This window comes from Cervus elaphus, chromosome 27 (assembly GCF_910594005.1).
Source record: "Cervus elaphus chromosome 27, mCerEla1.1, whole genome shotgun sequence".
Classification (NCBI taxonomy): Eukaryota; Metazoa; Chordata; class Mammalia; order Artiodactyla; family Cervidae; genus Cervus; species Cervus elaphus.
The window spans coordinates 44602153-44621681 of record NC_057841.1 but is presented as its reverse complement, the minus strand read 5'-3'; the positions used below and the strand labels follow the sequence as shown (position 1 = coordinate 44621681).

General features: G+C 41.0%; 1 protein-coding gene across 1 annotated transcript in view; it reads right to left on the bottom strand.

The window, feature by feature from the left end:
• RALBP1 (ralA binding protein 1) overlaps positions 1-19529 on the bottom strand; it is a 41472-nt gene that overhangs the window by 1708 nt on the left and 20235 nt on the right. Inside the window, exons 2-9 of the mRNA XM_043889683.1 lie at positions 17099-17395; positions 15259-15717; positions 11683-12032; positions 10166-10327; positions 9039-9170; positions 4290-4397; positions 466-587; positions 110-233 (exon numbers count right to left, since the gene is read on the bottom strand). Coding sequence (XP_043745618.1) covers positions 110-233; positions 466-587; positions 4290-4397; positions 9039-9170; positions 10166-10327; positions 11683-12032; positions 15259-15717; positions 17099-17342 — 1701 coding nt within the window. The 5' untranslated portion in view covers positions 17343-17395. The remainder of the gene's footprint in view (positions 1-109; positions 234-465; positions 588-4289; positions 4398-9038; positions 9171-10165; positions 10328-11682; positions 12033-15258; positions 15718-17098; positions 17396-19529) is intronic.

Genomic DNA, 19529 nt, shown 5'->3' with positions numbered 1-19529 from the left:
CCCAGGCCCACAGGCAAGTGTGAGACGTGAGAGACAGGCCCGTGTGAGTCCGATAAGCACGATGCGGACCCCGCACACTCCCAAGGGTGGCAGGCCCGCGCACGCGCACCTCCAGCTCCTCGTTCTGCCGCTGCAGATCCTGCAGGATGAGCTGCAGCTCGTCCTCGTCCTCGCTCTCGCTCTCACTGTCCGACGAGTACTCCTCGGTCTCACTGCGGCCGTGCTGCTGGCGGCTGTGCGGGGACAGAAGGCGGGGGGCGCGTGACTCACCCGCACATACAGGCTGGTGGTCAGCTTCCAGACTGCCCAGCTTTCTAGCGGGTCCACTCGGGACAAGGCCAACCTCAGACGTAATACAGAAGGTATGGAAGGGGTCGCTCTGCTTGGCCCCGTCACAGGAAGGGCTGAGGCTGGACAACCCTGCTCTCCCCAGGGTCCAAGCGGAGCCCCGACCCCTGCCCTCACCTCTGGATCTCGGCGATCTCTGCCCGGAGGCGCTCGATTTCTTCCTTCTCCGAGGCAATCTGTCGGCGCAGGAACTGCTCCATGGCTAGGAGCTCCTCCTGCTCAGTCAGGATCTCATTCTCCTAAAGCAGTGACACTGGTGAGCACCTCTAAAAGTCTAGGAAAGGTCGCTCTTCTGGGGTCTCCTCTGTCGCCCTGAACTGTTTACACCCATACACACAACACTGGGGCTTCTTTGGTAGTAAAGAATATGCCTGCAATGCAGGAGACCTGGGTTCCATCCCTGGGTGGGAAAGATCCCCTGGAAAAGGAACTGGCAACCCACTCCAGTATTCTTGCCTGAGAAATCCCATGGACAGAGGAGCCTGGCAGGCTACAGGCAGGCTTTGGAGTTACAAAGAGTTGGGAGTTGGACAGGACTGAGTGACTAACACTTCACCCTTCATACACGTTAACACACACGTTACAGGAAAGCTTGTACTACACACCCCTAAAATACCCAGTTTCCCTAATTTCAAGAAAAGCTTTGAGAAAAGGTAGACTAACGTGTTTGGGAGGAATGACTAGATTTTCCTCGACATAAAACGCTACTTAGGAATCCTTGTTATGCAAAGGATCCACAAGAGGCCAGCCAGCAGGCACACAGCAGAGTACAAGTGACTGTTTTTACCCCCAGCCTTTCCGAACACCTTCTCACAGAGAGTCTGTCTGAGGGCCACAGGGGCCTTCAACAGTGTCACCAGGGAAGAAAGGCCCCAGTGATGTGCAGCTGTTGTCAGTATCACCTGAAAGCAGAGCTGGTGATGGAAAAGTGTTCACAGAAGAAATCTTTCCTCCTCAATACAAGCCACTGTCCTCTCAACCCATGTCCCCAGGGATAATACTTAATCAGTAAATATTCTCCCTTAACAGAATATGCATTTCTAAAACTGACATCTGTCCAGGATCTAGCTAGCCCCTCCAACCCAGAGAAAAGAACCACAGCAGACAAAACTTAGGAGAGAACAGAGATGGAAAGCTATAGAAATGAGCTGGAAGCAGCCAAGGCCTATATTTCTTTCCAAACTAGTAGCGGGAGGATAAGAACCTGTGATCAAACATGAAAGGCGCTGCGGTCAAGTTCACTTTAAAGTCAACGGCCTGAAGTCTCCAGTGTGCATAAGAAACCCACATAAGTCTCCAGTGTGTATAAGAAACCTCTCTCAGAGCTGTGCTCCTCACAGTCCCCAGCGTTTCTGAACACAGGTGCTCATCCTTTTTATGAAAGCTAATGTTACAAGAAAAACCAAGCTGAAAACTCTGAAATAAAGATGCATCTGGGACCTCCCTCTCTCTTCAGGGGAGAAGAGTTACATGTCCCTGGTAGGCATGACAGAAAAGGACTAAAACTTGTAGGACTTTAGTTATCTCTGCGATACAAGGATGGTTCAACACAAATCAATGAATGTGATACACCACATTAACAAAATGAAGGATAAAAATCATATCTCAAAAGATTCAAAGAAGCACTTGAAAACATTCAATATCCTTTCACAATAAAAACTCAACAAAGTGAATATAAAAGGAATAGGTTGACATGGATATGCTGATATGACAGGCCTACTACAGATAACATGGTATACCAGTGAAAGGCTGAAAGTATTTCTTCTAAGATCAGAGAGAGGACAATAGGCCCAGTCTCACCACTTCTGGTTATGCCGTACTGAAGTACCAGCCAGAGTAACTGAACAGGAAACAAAGGTGTCCAAACTGTAAAGAAGTAAAATTGTCTGTTTACAGACAACATGATCTTATACACAGAAAACCAGATTCCATCAAATAACTGTTAGAAGTAATAAGTTTAGGAAAGTTGCAGGACACAAAGTCAACATTCAAAAACCAGTTGCATTTCTACACTAACTACTATCCAAAAAAGAAATTCAGAAAACAAATCCATTTACAAATTTACAATAGCACTTAAAAAAAAAAAAAAAAGACTTTAGAATGAATTTAAACAAAGAGGTGAAATATCTATATACTGAAAATTATAAAATACTGATGAAAGAAATTGAAGACACTAAATATAAAATGAAAGGTACCTCATGTTCATAGATTAGAAGAAATAATATTGATAAAATTTTCATACTACCAAAGTGATCTACACATTCACTGGAATCTCTTATCAAAATTTCAATGGGGTTTTGAGGTTTCCCACAGAAACAGAAAAAATAATCCTCAGATTCATTCAGAACCACAAAAGACTGTAAGAACCAAAGCAAACATTTTTTTTTTCAGCCAAAGCAATCTTAAACAAAAGAACAAAGCTGAAGGCATCACCCCACACCCAAAACAGTGCAGTACTGGCATAAACACATACATACAGACCAGTGGAGCAGAACAGAGTCCAGAAACAAATCCACACATTCACAGTCAACTGATCTTTGACAAGGACACTAATAAACAATGGAGAAAGAACAGTCTCTTTAATAAACGATGTTGAGAAACTGGTTTTCCACAGGCAAAAAAGTGAAACAACCCTTACCTTCTCTCACTACACACACATCAATCACCTCAAAATGGACTAAAGACAAATATAAGACCTGAAATAATAAAATGATTAGAAGAAAACACAGTAAGAGTTTCTTAACACTGGTCTGAGCAAGAATTTTTTTAGATATGACCTGAAAAGCACAAATATACAATAGACAAATGGGATTCCATCAAACTAAAAAGCTTCCACACAGCAAAGAAAATGGAGTGAAGAGACAGCCTACGGAATGAGAGAAAATACTGCAGACCTTACATCAGATGAGGGATTCGTACATATAGGAAGAAGTTAAACAACTCTATAGCAAGAAAACAACCCAATTAAAAAATGGGCAAAGGACTTAAATTGACATTTCTCAAAAGAAGACATTGAAATGGCCAACAGATCACTGTCACTCATCATCAGGGAAATGCAAATGAAAACCACAATATCACCTCATACCTGTCAGAATGGCTTTTATCAAAAAAACAAGAGGTAACAAGTGTTGGTGAGGATGAGGAGAAAAGGAACCCTTGTGCACTGTTAGTGGGAATATAAACTGGTACAGTGACTGTGGAAAACAACATTTTGGAGGTTCCTCCAAAAATACAAAATAGAGCTATCACAGTTCTAGCAATCCAGCTTCTGAATATATAAATGTAAACAGGATACTGAAGGGGTATGTTCACTGAAGCATTATTCATATCAGTCAATATATGGAAACAGCCCAATGGTTGATGGATGAATGGATAATAATGTGATATGCATATATTCATAATACCTAAGTATACATATGCCCACATAAATATAAAAACATAGAAAACATAAACATACATATATATATGTAACGAATATTATTCTGACATAAGGAAATCCTGGCATTTAATAGCACAGATGAACCTGGAGGACATGGTGGTAAGTGAAATAAGCCAGTCAGAAAAAGACAAATACCATATGATTTCACTGATTATTTGTGGCATCAAAGAAAAAGTTGAACTCATAGAAGCAGAGAATACAACCATGGTTACCAGGCCTTGGAGGGTGAGTAAAATAGGGAAGTACTGGCAAAAAAAAAAACCACAGCTGCACTTGTGTTGAAGGACTGTCTAGAGAGGCAATGCTGATGACGACACTGTACTAAATGCTGCATTATGCCACGAGAGTATCTTTCAGGTGCTCTCATCACAGAAGGTAACTGTGAGAGGGTAACTGACTGTAGCAATCATTTCACTAGGTGGAGATGCATCAAATCATGTTTATACCTTAAATATATATATATATATTTTTTTAAAGATCTTGTGAAAGGAGTTACACTTACCTGGGCAAGAAGAATATTTATGACTTCCTCGTTTTCATTCATTTCTTCTTTGGAAACATCCTCTTTTGAAAGACTGGCTATTTCTTGTGCAATCTTGGTTTCACATTCCTGTCCAACAAGAGAAATGAAAGCACTGGTCAGCCCACTGTAACACAGTCAACAAACTTACATTGTCCCCATTCCCAAAATTTCCTCCTCAGCTTCTAGAACTAAAAAACTAAGAGTGACACAGCCAGCAGAATCTCCAGACAGGGGGGCAAATGCTAACTGGGCTTTGACAGTAACGTGTGGATCTCACACTGTGGATGCACTGGAGGAAAATGTTCAGTTTCAGCTAACGTGCTCAGCATTTCTGAAACCCTCCCATATAAACTGCCTTCCGTGATCCTTCCTTTTTGGAGGCGGGTCTACTTTAAGCCTACAGTTAGCCAGTTTTGCCGATGGTACACAGTCAAGTAGCCACTGTCTATCACAACACTGAACGTCTTCAACACCACAAAGTACCCTTGGGCTCCTCCGCCACCAGTTGCCCCTGGAAACCACTAACCTGCTTTCCATTCCTCTGGTCTCACCTTTTATGTTTCATAAAAACTTAATTAATCAGTAAGCAGTCTTTCTCCTGGCGCGTTAAATTTCACAACTCATCTATGTTGTATCAGTAGTTTGCTGAGTAATATGCAAGGATATGAATGTACCCCAGTCTGTTTATCCGTTCACCAGCTGGTGGACATTTCAGTCCTTTCTACTTTTGAGCTACTAATCAGACCTGTAAAAAACACTAAGTATCTGCTCTGTGAGGGAACATGCCTTCTTCTGTTAGATAAATACCTAGGAGTGGGATTGCTGGTCCAGTGATAACCTGATGTTTAACTCTGAAAGAAACTGCCAAACTATTTTCCAAAATGACTGAAATAGTCAAGATCAGTAAAGCAGTGCTCCAGCTGCTCTACGTTCCTGTCCACACTTGGTATTTTTAATACTGGTCATTATGGCTGGTGTGCAGTGGTTTCTCACTGTGACTGTGGTCTGTTCTTCCTCAATGACAAACGATCTTCACATGTGCTTCTTTATCATCTAAATATATTCTCTGGTAAAGATCTTCAGTAAAGTGCTGTTCAAACTTTTGCCTTTTTTTTTTTTGCCTTTTTAAAATTGAATTTTGATTGTAATAATCATACACTCCTGTGGAGGATATTAATAATGAGGGAGGCTAAGCATATGGGGTAAAGGAGTATGAATTCTCTGTACCTTTCCCTCAGTTTGGCTGTTTAGATATGACCTGAAAAGCAGGTCATAACTAAACTGCCCTAAAAAAATAAAACTTAAAAAATTGGCTTAAAAAAAAAAATTGGCTTGTCTTATTAAGTCTAAAGAGTTTTTAATATATTCTAGTTCAAGAACTTTATCAAGTGTCTGTTTTTTTTTTGCAAATATGTCACAGCCTCTGGCCTGCATGTTCATCTTTTTAACAATGTCTTTTGAATAGTATGTTTTGATAAAATACAGTTTACCACATTTTTCTTTTATAGTTCATCAATCTTTGTATCCTATTTAAGAATCACTCAAACAGCTCATACAACTCAATAACAAAAAAACCAAAAATCCAATTGAAAAATGGGCAAAAGACCCAAATAGACATTTCTCCAAAGAAGACATACAGATGGCCAACAAGCAAATGAAAAGATGAAATCATCATTGCTAATTATTAGAGAAATGCAAATCAAAACTACAATGAGGTGTCACCTCATACTGGTTAGCATGGCCATCATTAAAAAGTCTACAAATAATAAATGCTGGAGAGGGTGTGGAGAAAAGGGAACCTTCTCACACTGTTGGTGGGAATTTAAGTTGGTACAGTCACAATGGAAAATAGTATGGAGGTTCCTCAAAATACCAAAAAAGAGAGTTGTCATACAATCCAGTAAGCCCACTCCTGGGCCTATATCCTGGGCCTATATCCAGATAAAACTATAATTCACAAAGATACATGCACACCTAATGTTCACAGCAACACTACTCACAACAGCCAAGACATGGAAACCACCTAAATGGCCACTGACAGGTGAATAAAGAAGATATATATCCACATACCTATATATAAACACATATACAATGGAACACTATTCACCCATTTAAAAGCAGTAACGCCATTTGCACCAACATAGATGCAACTAGAAATGATCATACTAAGCAAAGTCAGTCCCCTTACACGTGGAATCTAAAATGACTCGAACTTATTTATGAAACAGCAAAAGACCCACAGATACAGAGAACAGACCTGTGGTTGCCAAGGGAATGGGAGCGTGAGGGAGGAATAGACTGCGAGGCTGGGGTTAGCAGATGCCAGCTATTACATGCAGGACGGACGAACAACAAGGTCCTACTGTACAGCTCAGGGAACTCTCTTCAGTATCCTTTGAAAAGCCATAATGTAGAAGAATATGAAAAAGAATGTGTATCTGCGTGTGCATGGCTGATTCACTTTGCTGTAATTAAAACAACACTGTAAATCAGCTATACTTCAATTAAGACAAAGTCAGTAAGATCTTCTCTGTTTTATTAAGTCTTAGTCTACGATTCATTAAGCACTAATTTCTATATATGTTGTGTGGAAAGGGGGAAAAAAGTTCTCTTTTTTGGCATATAGATATCCAATTGTTACAGCACCATTTGTTGAAAAGAAAAAACTTCCCTAGTCAATTGTCTTAGTATCTTTGTTGAAAATTACCTGCCCATACATGTGTTGGTCTGTTTCTGGACTTTCTATTCTGTATGCCCATCCTTATTGAATACTGACTCTCTTGATCACTGTAGCTTTACAGAAAATCTTCATCAGGTGGTGTGAGTCTTCCAATGTAGTCCTTTTTCAAAATGGTTTAGACTATTCTAGATCATTTATATTTCCACACAGATTTTTTTCTCCACAGAGATTTTAGAAAAGCTTATTAATTTCTAACAAAATCACCTGTTTAAATTTTGATTGGAATTGAATCCACAGATCAACTTGGGAAAACCTAACATCTTAACAATATTATGATATAAACATATTTCTAAATCATTTATGTCTTGTTTTTTTAGGTGCACTATCCAATAGTTCATTGCAAACATACAGAAATACAACAGACACGTATATCTGATCTTGTATGTTAGAGCATTGCTAAACTCACATATTCAATATTGTATAGATTCCTTAAGATTTTATACAGAGATGATCACATGATCTGTGTATAAAGACTAATTTCTCTCCAATCCATATGCCTTTTTTTCTTGTTTTGCTGCACTGGCTAAAACACCCTCCAGTACAATGTTGAACAGAAGCAGTAAAAGCAGAAATCCTTGCTCCTATACCCCATCAATCCCAGAAGAAAATATTCAGACTTTTGCCATGAAGTACAATGTAAATCACAGGTTTTTTCCTGTAAATGCTGTTTATCAGGCTGAAAAGATAAGAGTTTTTATCAAGAAAAATTCTGCCACACACTTTTTCTGCATCTACTGATATGATCTTATCATTTTTCTTATTTTTAGTCTGTTAATATAATGAATCTTTAAAAGTCATATATTCCTCAAAGTTGAAATCAACTTGATAGAACCTTTGCTGCATTCTGTGAATTAATAAGCAGACATGAAGACAGCTTCAAGAAACTAGCAAAGCAGAGGTTAAGCCATTCCATTCTGTCCTGGCTCTGGTTTGTTACGTCACAGTTCCTTAATCCAAGAGGGATGCAGAAGCGAGAGAAAGGAAACCGCACCCACATGGGTCAAGACGCCGTGTTAAAGGCTGATGGGTGACACCGTACGGTGGACAATGACCACACGAGGCCTGGTGGGTCTGTCACTAAAACCTTATTCCAGGCCAAATCATGAAGGAAGTAATTAAAAACAGGCATTGTAAGCAAAAGATAGACAATCTGGTAAGCAGGGGAAAAAGGAGAAAGAAAAATGCACAGAGGGCGTCTGCCAGTCCTAGAGTGCAGGGCAGACAGCTCGTCGCTGCCTCCTCTCTGACAAAGACACCGCCATGTCCATGCAAACCGCCAGCCCTCAAGCCATAGAGGACTGCCATGTCTGGTCTCTCAGCAGAACCACAACTGCGACCACCACAGACCACATGGTCCCAGTCTGACAAATGCCAACTTGTGTCCCTTGAAAGTGCTTTTGGACCCTGGTATTGAATCTGCACGTGGGTGTAGGAGGGGCCAGAGATGTGGGACCTCAACCTCAGACTGGCTGGGACACTCACAGAGTCCCAGCGCCCAGCAACACACTGAGCCAGAGGGAGACCAACAGTCTGGCTTGCAAACCCCAAGCTCATCAGGCAGAATGTGTCACCTGCCTGTTTCCAGGAAAAGAAAACCCCTCCTGACCTTCGGTACCTCCATGTGTAAGGCCTCCAATTCCCCTGCAGCCTTTGAAATGTATCACCACTGGACTGCTTCTCACTCTGGAAACCTGTTTACAGGTCCAACCAAGCCAGAAACAACAAAACTGATATCTTTTAGTCAAACAGTTTAATTAAAAAACTCAACTTCCTAAATTAAAGGAAGCACTTCCCTGATACCAAGCTGAAGGATCAATAATCCAGAACCGGAAACGTGTGACCAAATCTCCCACCAGGAAACTTCCCTTCAAAAGGGATTTGTTGTCATACTTTAAAAAAATAACTTAGAATGGTATATAAAAGATTTTAGCACAGTCTTTTTACATTTCATTATAAACATGATATACTAAAAGAATACATTTACTCACTTGTCTTTTAGCTTCTCTCAGTTTTCTCTTGAGGGCTGTCAGAATTCTTTGTACTTCCCATAATCTCTCCTCTTTTGATAAATCCTTTATCCCGCCCTGTAGATCTCGATGTAAACAATTCAAAAGAAACTCCTAGGAAGTAATACACCACACACTGAATAGGATTTCACGTCTTATCATCTTAAAGCCACATGCCATTTCTAAAGATGCAAAATCGACTACTTTTCAGTCATCATTAAAGAAATGACATAATGGCACAGATTGTGTTTTCAAGGCTATGACTGAAAAATCCTCCTTAGCTTTTTTGCCTGAGCACTAAGTTCTAAACCACCAGCACACATTGGTTCCCAGTAGTCAATTCACATTCCCTTCCCCCAACATGTCAACTATTAAGAAACAGGAACTTGGAGATGACAGGGAAGAAAAGTGAGCAGGGATCTGATGTGTTACATGCAAACAAAAGATGTAATAATAATCAAATGCAAGTAAATGTCTTAGTCTTGAGTTTCTTACTGGGCTTGCCAAGCACACACAACTGACCAGCGCTATTTGAGAAGGACAGTGGGAAAGCACAGATCTGGGGTCAAATCCTGGTTGTACAACTTGGTAATAACCAGGTGACACACAGTAAGTTATTTACCTCTGCCAACTTTCATTATTCTCATCTGTAAAATAAAGCCGATAAAAGCAGCCTTGTCCAGATAAGGCAACATTTTTGGACTGCTTGCAACATACCTGGCACCTTGCTGAACATTTTTAACACATTACTTCATTTAAGGTCATCTTCAGATCAAATCTAGGAGAGCACTCACTTTTAAAAATGCAATCCCAAAGCCTTAAGGAGGTTAAGCAATGTGCCTAATTCGGTCAGTCAGGAGCAGAGCAAGAATTTCAAGCCAGGTCTTTTGACTTCCAAACCTGTGCTGTGTACCATGATATCCTGACTTAATGAGCATGAATCAGCACCATGGGAAGTTCTGGCCTTGGTGTGCCATGAAGACTGTGCCCGAAAGCTACATAAACACAGGAAGTACTCAAGGACCAGGGACTCATGGGCCATCAGCACCCCAGTCTCCCGCAGGGTCAGGGCGAGGGCAGCTCGGAGGCCAGAGGGCGGGCGCACACACCTGTCTCCGGATCTCCTCCTTGATGCTCTCCTGGGTCTCGGGCAGTATGGGCATCGTGGCCATGTTAGACCATCGCAGGGGCTTTGTCACTTGCTTCAGTGTCACATTTCCAAAGAGCTCTTGCACGTGTGTGAAAAATACGTAGAGAACACGATTGCTAATCTAAAAAAAGAAAAAAGGATTTGCAAGAAAAACATTAAATTCATTTCATTTATGTCTATTGCCTAAGTACCTCCTTTAATCCTCGGGAGTCACAGGACATGCTTTGCTACTTAATGGCCAATTTAAAGAAGAAAATGAGGAAGTACGGGTTAAGTGGTAGACTCAGCACTATAAGCGACTGGGGGAAAAGCCAAGAAAGGGACACAGAGGCTGATTATCATGATTTATTCTGCTTTAGCACTAGAGAATTAACTGATTTTTTAAATCCTATGTTCTTTATTTTCCAGTTACTATGAGGCATTCTAGCACACACGACTGGATCAACTGCAGAACAGGGAAGCCTGTGGCTACAGAGCTGGGCTGAACACGGGAGCCCCCACTCCAGGGACAAAGACCTTCCGGGAAGCTCCAAAGCTCAGACGCTAAGACAGCAGGATGTCAGGTGGCTAAATAGCTAGTAAAAGAAACTGTTTCCTACCTAAAACTTACTCTGACAACACACCTGCATTTTCTGTGACACCATAATCCCTATTATAGAAATACTAAGTAATAATGTAATATTTACCAAATTCTGAAAACTTGACAGGAAATTTAAGAAACATCTTGTTTCCAAGCTGTAAGCAATGAAGGAATCTTCAGTGAAAGAAAATACACTGTTATATGTGACAGTGACCAATAATAACCTGGTGTATTCGCCAAGAGGGCTTAAAACAAAAACTATAACCCCTCTCATCATTCTGCCCTCTGTTTCTGGCCTGAGTGAAATATCAGTAACTTCAATATAGGAACTCACACACTCTATGCCAGCACCAAGTGAGCAGCAGGAAACGAAGACCAGGAATTTACGTTATAAAGAATCACCACCCACCTCCTTGAAATGCCTCCCCAGGTTAAGATTCTATAAAATACTTTATATAACCTTCATGACTGAAACCCTCAAGTTAAGTCCCTGACCAAATGAATAATGTTAGGCCCCCTTGGGCCTGAGTCTGTATGTCTGTGTGACATGATTGAGCAGTAATGCTATTTGATGGAATAACTGAAATCTTTAAAACTCTGCAGATGAACTGGCACTGCAGGTACCCCGGGGCTCCTCCTGCACTAAGGACAGGTCACTGTCATTAGGAGCTGCTTACAGACCTACACCCAAACCTGGACAATACTCAGATTTCACAGGCACAACATGCTCACCACCTTCCACGTCAACACCGTCCACACTGTGAAAGAAAACAGCAACACTCAGGGCAAGCCCTTGCCCGCTGTCCCTGGTCCACTGCTTGGTGTGTGACTCAGCAATAGGAAGCGCCCTCGCCCCAACCCCAAGGGCCCACACATGTGCCAGGAAGGCCATGTACCTGCACAGTGGGGCTGAGCACTATGGAAATGTTCTGGATGTTCATTTTCGTTTCCAGTTCCTTGGCAATAACATGGTCCATGTGCACAATGAGCCAGGAGATGAGAAGGCGGCTGCACTCGGGCAGCTCTTCCAGCAGGCGCTGGAACTCCTGCACCTTCTCGGCCTCCGAGCTCCGGCCACACGCCTCCTCGAAGCGAGGCAGGAGCTCCTTGGTCAGCAGGTTCTCAGGCAGGTCCCGCAGGTACTGCTTCAGCAAACTGGCCACCGTGTTCGGCTCATACTCTTCCAAGTTTGGAGACTCCTCTCTGTCGTAGGCTGCTTTCAGCTCGTCCACCTTGGATTTAATTCCTGAGAACATTCAAATTCAAAACAAAAAAAAGTATCAAGAAAAAAAAAATCAAACACACAGCTTTCTTCCCCAGCATGCCCACCATCACCCCTGAGGGAGATGGGAAAAGAGCCAACCTGGCATGTTAACTGTTTGTCTGCATATTGTTCACACAATTCCTCCGTAAATAAGATAGAAGACTATACTCGGAAAACGAATTTAGCCAAACGCTAAATGATAATGGAAAAACAATATTCAGAACAAATATCACAGCAAACACAGAAACACTAAGCAAATACGCCAATCGATTCAGGGAAAATGTTTTTAAAGATTAAGTAGGCAAAAGTTAAACTACAATTCAAGCATAAGCCTTCCTCTATATGAGTGGCCAACTGCTTTTTCTAACCAGTCACAAGACTAACCATATAAAATACAACTCAGTACACAAAAGCACGCTGCAATGGGTAAGTACTTTTTTTTTTTTTTTTTGGTAAGTACTTTTTTATAAACAAAAATTGTATCAAATGGAAAAGGTGAGCTCACCATCTAAACAAACTGTTTCAAAATCATTCCCCAATAAATAATACGCATCTAATTTCTAAGTTTAAATTCTTTACATGTTTTCTTAATCTGAAACAGGGCTAGAACCAAAAAAAAAAAGTGAAATCTGGGTTACTAAAATCAAATTGTTTTGCTTTTCTTACTGGTCAGAAAGAAACACACATAAATGTTTCTCAGACACTAAGTATGTAAGTCTTGACTCCAATCTGCATTTAAGACAGAATTCACTGACACTGACTGCGCGCTCACGAGAGCACAAGGTAGCTTCCGCTGTCTTCAATGCTTGAAACTTCAGGCTAACGTGTGACGCTACACACAACAGAACACCACTCAGCTATAAAAAAAGCATGAAATCCTGCCACTGGCAACAGCATGGCTCCACCTGGAGGGCGCTGCTACATGAAATAAGTCAGAGAAAGACCAGTACTTCTTTTATGGAATCTAAACAAATAAAGCAGTGAATGTACCAGAAAAGAAGCAGACTCAGACACAGAGAACAAGTCAGTGGTTACCAGAGGAGAGAGGAAGAGTGAGGGCTAAGCTAGAGGGAGGGTACTAAGAGGTACAAACTACCATGCACAAAATAAATACACTCCACAGTACAGCACAGGGAATACAGCCAATATTTCACAATAACTATAAGTGGAGTATAATCTTTAAAAATAGTGAATCACTGTGTTATAGCTCTGAAACTTATAGAATATTGTACATCAACTATACTTCAATTAAAAAAAAAACTTTAGGCCAGTTATTAAAAACAAGCCATTAACTGAGGCTGACACTGTAATGGTAAACATTATAAAACCTTCTAATGGCATCACAATAAATCAGTAACTTAATCCAGCACTGACAAAATAAAACCAGCAATTCCAAATAGGAAAATAATAATATAGATTTTATTTTGCTACAATCTTCATTTTGAGTGGAAAAGTTAGAAAATAATTCCTATTTTCTTACTTTTCTGAATAGAACATGGTGAGTGCTAACTTCAACTGAAATTCCTCATGACCTCCTCTCTCTCTCATGAACACCTTGTAGATATGTAATTTTGCCCCAGCAGTGCCTGCCCAGAAAATGGCACAAGTGAACAATTAGCATATGTGTTTGGTCTGTTACTCGGAAATTGTTATCAAAATGCTTTCCTTTTAAAAACTGAACATTTCAAAGTCCCAGGTACAGAAAGAGCAGATGAAAATAGATTAGTTTTAAAACTAGAACTTGGACATGAATAAGTGCGAATCAAGGTTCTCCATGAGAAAGCGATACTACTAGTATTCAAAAAGCAAAAGTCACATGCACAGTTCTGCAGTCCAGAATGCTAAATGCAGTGTTCTGCCAGAGCCTCACAAATAAATACAAAACTGATCAAAGAGGGTGCTCATTCTCAAGGAGCCAAGGACCAGGGGAGCAGTTTAGTGTTGAATAGAGAAGACATTCTACACCTCCATCTCCAAAAGAATACAAACATAAAAAATCAGGACAAAGTCCAAAGAATCCTCTGAACAACGCTGTAGGAACCTTCAGAGAAGCTTTCACCTAAAATGAAATTTCCTCATGCCTATCAAAATCACAAGCGAGAAGCAGCTATGTTAGTATCATGTAGATCTTTAAAAATCCATCATTAATTTTTCTTAAAAGGCAAGTTTTACATTCAGTTAAATGTGTTTATTTTATGTAACTAAGAAGTCATAAGTTAAAATTCAGTACCTAATTCATTTTCTTATTTTCTATAAAATAGCAGCTTATTAGCCAAAACACTCTTAAATTGCATGTTATCTGCAGGCTATGTAAAGGTCTCCCCAGTTATCAAACATGCCTGCCCTTTCTTAACAAAGAAAGAGCATATCAAATCTACCTTCAAGAAATGTGCATGAACCAATTAGATGGAAAAACTAAATCTAGTCTTTTTATTCTAAACGTGTATGATCTAACTCATCATGAATGTGCATGAGCAATGATGCATGTTACAGCCTCAGTCATGGGAAGGTGATAAGCGACAGCACGGATGTCGCACAGGTAGGACTTGCATCCTGCACCAACAACAAAGCCACACTGCTTTGTAAGAACAGAGTCTCAATTTTGGACCACACGTGTCTTGCCTGACTTTAGACACCCAATAGGAATCACACTCCTGCCAAGTATGAGATGTAAGTTTTCACATACATGGAATGTAGGAAAATGGAACCAAGACTTCACTAACATCATGTCAGAGCCACACCTGACCTAAAGGAATCCACCCCTGGGGTCTAAACACTTAGCAAGAACAGTCCATCCCTCAGATAAACTGAGGAAATACTTACACGACATCGTCAGTCACTGTGTCTCGTGGCCAAGACACATCCTGAACCGAGACGCCAGACTCCTTCCTCCCCGCTGACCTCCTCCCAGCACCCAGACTCTCGGGGGCACCCAGGTGAGGGGTGCTGCCCACATGCGCCAGTCGCTGCACAATGAACCCACTGTGAATCCTCCTAATGGGGGCGTGGGGATCGAGTAAAAAAGGCAGCACGTGCATACACATGCACATACACACACGGACACAGTGTGGGGGCCTTTGTTCAACTGGAAGGACCAAGGACATGAATGAGGCTTGGGACCCATGTCACAATCTTGCTCACAAGTATCCTGCTCCTTCCTTTGAAACACAGAAGCAAGCCGACTGGTAGCGACTGGTGCAGCCCTCACCTGACACCCTGTAGATGCCCTCGCACTTCATGCCGTGCTTCTCCACGTAGTCCACGCACTCCCGGAAGACCGCGGGCAGCCGCACACCATCGTACATCATGGTCCTCTCCACCGCATCGGCCAGTGGGATCCCGAAGATGGGCCTGAGGCTCGGGACGTCCAGCTGAGGCACCTCTGGCTCCTGAATCGGCTTCTTCTTCTTCTTCTTCTCCTTCCACTGTTTAACCACGTCGGCTGCTGTCAAGTCTTTTGACTTCTTCTCTTTATGCTTCTCCTCTTTGTGCTTTTCTTCTTTATGTTTTTCCTCTTTGGGTTTCTCTTTTATTTTAAAATCCTTCTCTTTCTTTTTAGAAAAGCTGGGCTTCTTGAAGACGTGGATCCCCTTGGACCTCTTCATTTTGGAAGGACTTTCGGCTTCATCCCCCGAACTATCTTCCTGAAAGGCAGCATAGCCTTCAGCTGCCAAAGAAACGCAGGGAGCGTGAGTCACAGTCTGCTGAATGTCACACTGTCCATTTTCTATGTTTAAAACAGGACCAAAGGAGAGTCACCTGGCCTTGGTGACCTAGCTTTCCACCTGTGGCCCAGCCCTCCTGTTCTCCCAGCCACTCATCTCAGCTGAAAGGTGTTGTTGTGACATCTCTCAACCACAAGAGGGCAATGTGCCCAGAGATAGTTACCCTTGCAAGTGGTTTTATTTTATACATGTGTGCAAGAGGAACTTTTACAAACCACATTACTGTAAATGATCATTTATTATTTCAACTTATTTGGAAAAAATCACACCATCAGACACAACGTTCCTTCACAGTCAGAAGAACCTCCTCTAACCTACACTCCTCTTAGCTTAGCTTCTCCTATTTGGTTCCTGTAATCTGAAGCCGTCTGCAGTCACAACTGGAGACGCAGGACTGTGTAGGTGCTTTTCCTCCCCACCGCATCTGGCTCCCGGGTCTCTGGCTGGTAAGTCCCCTCTGGGGCCAGCAGCAGGGACTGAGCCTCCTCTGGGGAGAACCGACCAGGAAACCCCTAACCTGGAGCGTCGGCCCCGCCCCTGAGTCAGAAGCCTGGGTTTCACACTGACAGCTACTCAGTATCAGAGCTGTCCTAATTTGGCTTCCTTGTTTTTTGTTTTTTTTTTTAAACATCTAAAACTCTCCTGTTCTTTTCTTTAGCCAAATATCTTACAAGCTAAAATAGAGATTAATAATAGAGATTTTATAATAGAGATTAAAGGTTTTGCATAAATTTCCCTCTAGTTAAAATACCACGAACTCCACACCAACCAGAATGGCAAAAGAAGAGCATGATAAAAAAAAAAAAAAAAAAAAAGAAGAGCATGATATTAGATGGCCAAAAAGTTCATTTGAGTTTTTCTGTTACATCTTACAGGAAAACCCAAACTTTCTGGCCAACCCAATAATAGAAAGCTATCATCCTCCTTACAGAACAGGAATCCCATATAGGTGTGTGGTGGCATCTGCTTAAGAAAACAAATACAAAAAGGAAAAAAGAAAACAAATACACTTTCTTTACCATGTACTCCAACTGGCCTATACAACCTCACCAAGACAGTAAGACTCCATAAGCACAAAATTTCAACATTTACTTTTCATACATTATTTTTAAAAACCAACTTAAGAAACCTCCACCAGAAAACTTTACCACTTCTGGAAATTCAGTACTTTTACTTGCGATAATAAGACCCTAAAATACAAAAACTGAGACCCTGAAAAGAAAATATAAAACAGGAGTCCCTGGATATGGGATGGCAGGGACACGTGACCAGAGCAGAAATGTATCAGGACTAAAGCCACAGCACAGAGGGAACGGCACTTACTCCTCTTTTCCTTCTTCTTGAACTTTCCCTTCTTCTTCCCATGGTCCTTCTCATCGTCAGACACTACGTCGGGAGGCTCGTGGAGGCTGTCGTGGGGGGGTGAGGGCTCGCCTGTGCGGTACAGCCCGGGAAACTTGGTGGGGCTGATCTCCTCAGAGCTGGGGGTGCGGGTGAGCCCGCTGCCATGCTCCACCCTGCGGTGCTCACTGGGGCTGCTGGTGGGGGGCAGGAAGCACTCGGTCATGCTGCCTCCCTGACGACAGCGAGGAGGGCTTCTCGGTCACCTATCCATCACACCTGCGGGAGACAGAGCATCACGGTCACCTGTGACCACCACCCGGGGCAGCAGACAGACGCACAGCTCGGCACACTCCCCCTTAAGAACCGCTGCTGGTTTTGTCACCTTGAGTTGCATTCATGCATCACACATGCACGTTGGTTCTCAAAAAGCTGAAAGCACTGGATCTTCAAGTGTGAGGAAAATTAACCAAATGAAAGGACATAAGGACAGCAAGGCAGGACACAGAGTTTCTCCTAAAAAGAGCCCACTGTAAGGGGTTTCATTTTGATTGGTATCCAACAGAAAACCTTAATTTTTCTTAAGTTATGACCAAATAACCATGAATAACAAGAAGACTCTTATAAACTATACATGAACAGTTCAGTATAAGTAAAATTTACAAAACAGTTAAAGTGACAGAAGTAGTGATTAACACAGTTATAGATCATTAGCTGCAGTTACATACTACATTAGACAATCCATGTGTTGATACAGCTAACAAAGGAAGAACCTCATTTGCTCATTCCTAAACTATACACAGTTTTGCTAGAATGGACACTACAAAGGACAAATGTGGGTAAATAACAAGGTTCTACTGTACAGTACAGGGAACTGTACTCAATATCATGTGAGAAACCAGAATGGAAAATATGAAAAAGAACACATATGTGTGTATATCTATGTATAACTGAGTCACAGTGCCACACAGCAATTATTAACACAACACTGTAATCCAGCTATATCTCAATAATAAAATTTTTGAAAGAAATAATAAAAAAGTACAAATGTAAGAAAAGTTCAAGATCTGTTCACATTTTTCTTCTTTAGACAATGGTACACAGTTTAAAGTACCATGTTCAAAAGTAAATTGTGTTAGTTCTTAATCCTCTTTAATGTTTTTCTAATACTCATTTGAAATACTACCAGAATCACTTGTTTCTCTTTGCACTGACTTAGGGTGATTTTGAAATTTTAAAAACACACAAACACAAGTGATCACTGATAAAAACAAAGTCAAAAGACAAACAAATATGAAAAAAAATGTGTAAATTATGATAGCAAACTTTTCTAAAAAGCAGAGTTCTCACATATCAATGAAAATTTCAACATAGCAAGAATGTGAAGCAGTTCACAGGAAAATGACTAATATCCACATGAAAATAACTATTCAAGTACAACTGCAATTTTAAGAACATAAGACAGTAAGTTAGAATTTTTATAACATCAGACTGGCAAAGAACAAAAAAGGTCTATAATATACCAGCATACCAAGTGCTGGTAAGGATGTGAATATCCACTAAAGGAGAATATCCACTAACAGCTTAAGTATGAACCAGCTCAGTCTTTTCTGAAAAGCAATTTGGCAAAATCGATCAAAATTTTAAATGTGCTCTCTTTGATCTAAGAACTCCTCTTTTTAGGAACTTATCCTTCAGACATCCTTTTACAAGCATTCAAAGACGTGCACGTGAAAATAATCATTTTAGCATTGTGAAAGCAAAGACAGCAAAATCTAAATGGCTATCAATAAAAGACACATTAAATTAGGCTTGATCCAAATAATGCAATGTAAAGTCACACACAAGCCATCTCTGACATAATTAACCATTGTTAAGTCTCCTAAGTTGTAAAAGAGGGAGAGAAAGATTTTATTTTGAGCCTTACCATGCCCATCTATCACTTGTACTGCTATTAGCACATTTTTCAAATGAACAGGCCATGTTTTTTTAGTCTCATAAAAATTGTTTTTGACGATATTTAATAGTCTGAGGAAAGCAATTTACAGCACAGTATCAACTTTTAAATACATAAGCACACGAAAAATGTAAGAACAAGGGAACTTTAGTGATAATTATCTCTGAATTATAAGGTTATAAGTGATCTTTTCACTTTTTTGCATTTCATCAGTTTTCTATCAGTACAGTATACACTACTACTTGCCTAAGCAGGAAAAACATTAAACGAGAAATTTCATCAAAGGAACTGTAAGCATCGCTGTCACTCTAATTCTCTGGTTTTACCTCATGGGTCCTGATGTTGGCTTTTTTTTTTTTTAAAGTACATTCTTTTCTTCCCTTAACTGAAGGGATGAGAGTTTAAACAGAGCTAAGATGCCACCTGCTGAAGCTGAAACTCCAATACTTTGGCCAC